The 6,950-nt window shown below is 53.4% G+C and overlaps 1 protein-coding gene across 1 annotated transcript in view; it reads right to left on the bottom strand.

The window, feature by feature from the left end:
• Window positions 1-61: 61 nt before the first annotated feature.
• alpha-Man-IIb (alpha-Mannosidase class II b) overlaps window positions 62-6,950 on the bottom strand; it is a 95,946-nt gene continuing 89,057 nt past the window's right edge. The window contains exon 4 of the mRNA XM_075684710.1: window positions 62-6,683. Within this exon, the coding sequence (XP_075540825.1) occupies window positions 4,082-6,683 (2,602 nt within the window). The 3' untranslated portion in view covers window positions 62-4,081. The remainder of the gene's footprint in view (window positions 6,684-6,950) is intronic.

Here is a 6,950-nt window from a genome sequence, read left to right as displayed (position 1 = left end):
CCATAATGTAACTTTTAATTTTTCAGGCCAAAGTCGCCTGTAAGGAACACAAGAAATCGACTTGGATTAACGTAACGCTCTATGACTGTGAGCTTTTTATTTTTGACGGAGACAAAAAAGAAAAAAAGACACAGGTACAGACTTGACACATCGGTGATTTGGCATGGGTTCAAAAAAAACAAAACCAACATAAGGAAAGGTGGCTGTCTTCTGCTCGACACGCAGGCTATTGTACGGACGTCCGATACAGCGAGACTCAACACCAGCGTTATAGGTCTGAAAGCGCTTTTGGTATTGCTGAAAGCCTGGCTCTCCCTCTCTCGTCGCACACAGGTCACAGCGCTAACGCGCCACGTTATCACGGTGTGCCTGGCAACTCGTGCCTCGCACATTCGGGTATAAACTCTTTCAATGTTCAAAACAAAATATATTACTTTAAAGAACGGTCAATATATATTATTACTACTCCTGGGTGACGTGTATACATATACAGATTTACACTCGAAGCCATTTGTACAAGTGAGGCCAGGTTTGGCGCTCGAACTGTGCAGCTCGTCGACATCGAAGATCTGGGACGCGATTCGCCTGCGACACGATGACGTAAACAGCAATGTTTAACGCACGTCTACGTCACTTCAGACACAAAAGGAACTTGAAGGTGTACGACAGGTCTCTGTTGCAGCTGCTTCATGAGCACGGTGTACGAACTTGTTTTCACCTGCAGGCAGGACTAACCAACGTTCAAAAAGTGCAAAAGAAAAAGGGGCTTTGATTTCGACGTCAATGATGACACGCAACACGACAGCGAAACACACAAAACAGCGGGGCAGAAATTTGCAGCTGATTCGACAGCTGTTCCCCCTTCTGGGTCTCAGTTTTGAGTCTTACGACACACATGCGTTCCTATTAACATCGATCGCGGATGTAGACAATATCGACACGAACGACAGATACGACTTGGTGCCTGCTCGCACTACGCCTGCAACCAGAAATGTCTTTTGCGGGCGTTGAGCGAAGTGTCATCACAGCGCTCAGATTGTGCTTACAACTTGGGCTGCACTGGCGGTTGCAGTTAGCGGAATGACGAAACATGATTTAAATTGAATATTGAAAGTCGGTGCGAGCTAGGCCTTCTTTTACGCGCAGAAGGCCGTATCCAGCTGCTGCTGCCCTCCAATGGTTCGTGCGCGGCTGGTGACGGAGTAAACGCAGTGTTCAAGAGCCCGAAAGCGTAACCAGCCTCGCACACCTAATTTACGTCCGCTGCTGAATGTCAGCAGCAGATGGTATTTGATAGTCAAAGCACGACAGTCTTAATTCCGCAGAAGCAAAATCGTCGCCAGGAATTCGCACCTCCGTACACACAACCGCACGCGTGCAGTGTTCCAAACAACAGCCGCACGCTACTAGCACGTTTACATATTTGATTGTGTCGCCTCCGAGTTGCAGCAGCAGCGGCTGAGATTCGACCCCGGTGAAGGTCGAATCGGCGCGTCCTTTTGTAAGCCACTTCTAGCTACGTGGAAGTTTTATTTTTTTTCAGTCGTCGACTGAAGCATTGGCTAAGCGAAAACGATAACTTTCCAGCAAGAAGCCCGTAAGAGACGCGAAGCAAACGCAGTGCGGAGAGCGAAGCACAGTGGAGTTGTGAGTTAGGATTGCACGGTAGTTCGTATGACGAACTGATTGAGAAAAAAGAAACAAAAACAAGAAGATCAAGAAAGGAAGAAACACTTCTCTCCACGTAACATTATACAGAGCGGCTGTGGTGGTGAATGGCCGTACTGCAAGATGCTTGCTTCACTAAGCCCAAGCAAGCAAGCAAGCAATTGCGCGTTAGACATGACCCGGCCACACAACACCACGAACGCACGGGGCCGTCTGTACGTGTTACCGTTTATGGCCATGTGCCATTTCTCCACTATAAATAATCTCGCAAGAGCCTGGAAACTATGTGCCCGCAGAAAAGGTTCAGCTCGTCCGCAGTGCGTACGCCGTGTGAAACTGCTGAAAAAATAAAAGAAGATAGCGCTTTGCGCAAGATCACACATGTTTGGTGTAAGCTTTCGAAATTGCTAACCTCCGCGCAACCAATAAAGTTATTTTCTATCTACATATACACGCTCTGATGCAGAGCTTGTGATTCACAGTGAATGTCGTCAACTACGGAAGACAGGTCGATACATGGCATTATACTGGTTGTCGAAGCGTCTGATTTCAGTACGCAAAAGCCTCGGCGGCCTCGCGCCCGCTGCGGTAGCATCTCCGCGTCAAGCCGAAGTCGGTACTATAAGTGACAACCGCACCGATGATTCACTTCAGAAGAGTCATCGACGTAAGCCACTTCTCGAGGCGCTACCGATAGCCAAAGGTCCACGCTTACAAGCAGGCCAGAGGAAAAAAAAATTATAAGCAACTCGCGTCGGAACTGTCAGTTTCACAAATTTGTAAATAAGCGAAATGTACCCTACGAAGATCGCCTCCGCGAAAGCAAAGCGACGATAGTGCCACCCAGACCCAGGGCTAGAAGTCGGTGCTCCCCCGGACACGAAGCATCGAACAGATCGATAGTAGTCAAGCTGCGGCTGAGATCGCTAATGTCAATTGCGCACTGGCATGAAGGGTCTAGCAATCCGAGACCACTCCTTTGTCAAGAAAAATTCACACCTGGTGAAGAAAACAAAACAAATACAGAAACGGCTGGGGACAGCACGATACGCCGAGTTCCGACTTTTGAATAACGATCTGTTTTTGTATTATACGCTCTGACACCCGGGTTCGCATGCGCTTCAATCAAGTCGTTATCCAAGACCTCAATTCGTAAAACCCGATGATGGCTGATTCTGTTTCACTCGTACTCAACCCACGGCTGGCGCCGCGCGCCTACCAGTGTAGTTGAGTTTGAGACAACATAAAAATGATAAAAACAAAGTAAACAAATCGCTGCAGCGACGCTAGCTCCGCAGTGAGAGGGCGGAGTGAAGGCTGCGTAAAGCTTTCTCGTGCCACGTGTGGTCATACCCTGAGTTGCCTTCGAACGTCACTCGTGTTATTAATACTCATCGTAGGCGCGGCTAGACGCGTTTCCGACTTTAAATCGAAGTCTGTAAATAGATTCTCGGGAGAGCAGGTACAAACATGCAAGAGGTGAACAAAGAGTTGTAAGAGTGACAGCTACAGGATTCACGCCAACGTGCGAAGAGCGACAACCTTTAGCATTTACCCTTAATGGACAACCATCCGAACTACTGCATTAACCGCGTCACTTATGGACGACAAAGGAATATTTTTACCCGCCTTTTGTACCGGAACTATAGTGTATAAGCCTATTCGCCCCGTTGTTATCTTAAAGCTGCGCACTTACGATACCTCGCGTACAGTCTATTAAGAACTGTCCGTCTCTCACGATCAACTTCAGGCCGATATGTTCATACCCAGCAGCAGAAAACTTCGCGGAGGTCAGCGAACCTTATTCTCCTTAAAATAGACAAATTCGCTTCTTCACAGCTGCTTATAACGCACAGCGCAGTCTCCTGTCCGTCACGAGTTGGCACCCGCAACATCTTCGACCAACGTACGCCGCGACATATAGGCAGAGCGCCAAAGGTGAGGATAGGCGCAGGGATTGCGAAAGCGCGCAAAGCGACACAGTGGCGCTTGTTTGAGACAACTTGCACACACAGAATCGCGGCACTGAGAGATTCTGAAACAGTTTCAACGTTACTCAACCTTCCGGCCACAGCCGCTTTTGACGAAAACCGCGCATGCACGCATTCGGCGCGAACAACTCTCACACACGACACGCCCATTAATGCGCAAGGCCGCAGATTCGCACAACCAACTTGAGGCCGTCCAGTGGAAACCGGCAACCTTTGACACACGCGGCTTGAAATAGATCTTGAAACTTCTACAGTGAGCTAGAACAAGTAACCATGGCAGGTCACAGCGAGCTTGATCCATCACAACAGTCAGCGATACGCTGATCCCCGTTACTGGCACGCTTAGCATTATCCCAAATGTCAACAAACGCCTTTCGCAGAGTATCTAACCACAGACTAGCGCTCTTTCCGAATCTTCGCGCTTACGGACCAAAAGTCAGATTGAGCGTCACAATCTCCATGGGCGGCACGTCGATCGCATGCACGTCGGGCAGCCTGGCGCCGTTTCGGACGCCAGTCAACGTAGTCCTGTGCACCGACTGCACCTTGATGAGCCGGAACTTCTCGGGTCGCGATGACGCGCGTCTGGAAGAGGGCGCGTCACCTTGAGGCCCCGCGCCCGACGATGCTGAAGGCCTCTCCAACTCGCACGATGCCGGACCGACGCTCGCCACGCGGCAAGAGCCGGCCTTGTGGTGCAGAATCAACAGGCTGCTCTTCGAAGGACGGTCGAAGTCTTCTTCCAGAGGCGTCGTGCGCAGGTTCATCATCCACATCGAACACGGGTAGCCCGCGTGCAGAAAACTGAAGCCCGGATGAAGCGCTCGGTTCTGCTGTCCTTCGGTGGCCAGCACGACGACAGGGTAGAGGAGCCGCTGCGAAAGCGAGTGCGCCAGCGAGGACAGGTTGGGGACGTCCTGTGATTTCCTGCCGCTGTCATTTTCGCCCACCGGCTTGTTTCGATCGTTGCCTTTGCCGGAATCATCGGCGACCCTTGGTTCCAGGAGCAACCAGAAGTCGGCCTGCGTCTCGCGCACGTCGAGCACGCCTTCGCCGAGACCGCGGCTGTCGTCGTAACGCAGCTTGCGATCCAGCATCACTTCCAGCGATCCCGGCTGGACGCTCGCGGCGCCGTGCGCGTGCGACACCAGGAGCGTCACGCGCGACAGCTCGTCCTCCAGGTAGGCGGCAGCGGTCACCGGGTAGTAGTTGGCCTCGACGGGCAACCGCACGTCGGTGATGCGCCTCGTCATTTGGAATCCCGACGAGTCCGTGTAGAAGGTGCGATCGCCGTTGTCCACGTCCGTGTCCAGCTTCATAAACATCTCGACGTTGTAATCGGAGCGCCTGGACAAGTCGAACACGACGCTCATCTCGAGGCCGCCTCCGAGGAAGCCGTCGACGTGGTACACGCGGAACGTGTGCGTCAGCCCGTCCGCGTAGGCAGCCACAAGCTCGGAGGTGATCGGTCCCTGGACCACGCGCACAATCGGAAAACGCCCCGTTACGTTCACGAACGGGTCGCTGGCGTCGGGCTCGAAGAGGTAGGCGCCGCTGTGGAACTCGAGAGATCTGTACGCGTTGAAGGAGACGTTCACCCGCCTCTCCAGACCACTCTTGAGCAATCGGATTGAACGCAGGAGGCCCGTTTCGTGAGAGAATGTCGCCTCCACGTATGGAGTCGACAGGACAACGGGCTTCGTGTGCGGGCTCTCGAAGTTGAAGATGGACTGCGCGCCGGCACCGGACCACGAGTCGCCGACGAACATTGAGACCCTCGTCTTGGGCGTCGTTAGCCTCCCAGACTCGACGAGCAGAGTGTATGTGCTCAGCGACAGCGGCGCGAGCTTGGCGACGAAGACCAGCTCGAACACGACGCTGGACACGGCAGCAGCGTCGGTCCACACGGGGTTGAGCTGGAACAAGACGTCTTCGCCCGTCGAATCGAGCACCCTGGCGACGGGGTCAGATACGTCCACGCGAACCACCTCCTGCAGAGCTTGCGCGTGTGAGTTGTAGAGGACTATATTGCGGCCGTGAACCTCGGGCACGGTAAGCGGCAGCTTGATTGGGAGCACGTCGTAAGTGGGCCTCTGCACGTCGGGAAAGAGGTACGACGTTACCGGTCTCGGCGAGTGGATCGCGGCGTTGACCATCGGCTGCTCGACGAGCATCAGATATTGGGCGGCATGAGCGATGACACCCATGGCCTCCTTCATGCCGTTGTACATGCGCGACCCGTAGTCGGTCATGACGCCTTCCTTGGACGTTCCCGTGATGGCATCGTGGTGCTGGAAGAGGCCCAGGGCGTCCCTGGTCTGCACGAGGAAGACGTAGTCGGCATCCAGTCGGCGGCCCAGGTCCGTCTGACCGCTCTCGTTCAGGTAGACACGGGCGATACTGAAGAGGATCTCGGCCGCACGTAGCCAGTGCTCCAGCTCCCGGGAAAAGTGTTTCAGGTAGGGTCGTGTGGTGAAGTAGCCCGTCCAGTAGGAAGGCTTGCCCTCGGCGTACATGTCACCGTACGGAAGGAAGTCCCCGGTGAGCTTGGCGAACGGGTGCTCGTGCGAGACGCCCTTCTCCATACGAGTGTAGACCTCTTCGAAGTAGTCGCTGAGGGTGCCGAAGCGCACGTGCGCGTGCAGCCGCTTGCTCTTGTTGATGTAGTCGAACAGCTTGCGATAGTTGGCGTACTGCTGCTCCCACTCGACATCGTGGTCGAACCGGAAGTCGTCCCCGAGCGGAACCAGGGCGACGTTGTGCGGAAACAGCGAGCCAATGCGCCCGTATTGGCCCAAAAGCAGTTCGGCTAGGGTGGCCACGTTGTGGTCGGCAACCTGCGACGCGCGGCTCTCGGTGTACTCGCCGGCGAGCCGGCGGAAGTCGAACTTGAGGCACACATCCGTGTTGGGTCCACAAGTGTGCTTGATGCTGTACAGCTCGAACGGTGCCATATGCGTCAGCACGCCCGAGTCGTTGAAGTAAGACGTCGGGAAAGGGGTCTTCCAAAGAAATTCGAGGTCCCTGCGAGGTACAACGATACGATTAGTGCCACCTTAACTGCGTAAGGTAGTAAACAATTATCGCGGTCTCTTATAGTAGTAGAATTTTAGTGCTCTTCACTTCTATCTCTACTTCAGCTATGACCATTAACTCCGTTGCATACATCAGCATATCCTCCAAGAACTCGGATGACCATGCTTATTAACGTTAAGCGGTCAAGGAACATTACACAAAAGTGACTTCTGCCTTTCTACAATCTCCCTTCTCAAGTAAACGGGAAGCTATAAT

Source organism: Dermacentor variabilis, chromosome 3, assembly GCF_050947875.1.
Source record: "Dermacentor variabilis isolate Ectoservices chromosome 3, ASM5094787v1, whole genome shotgun sequence".
NCBI classification, from domain to species: domain Eukaryota; kingdom Metazoa; phylum Arthropoda; class Arachnida; order Ixodida; family Ixodidae; genus Dermacentor; species Dermacentor variabilis.
This window is presented reverse-complemented; position numbering and strand designations above follow the sequence as displayed.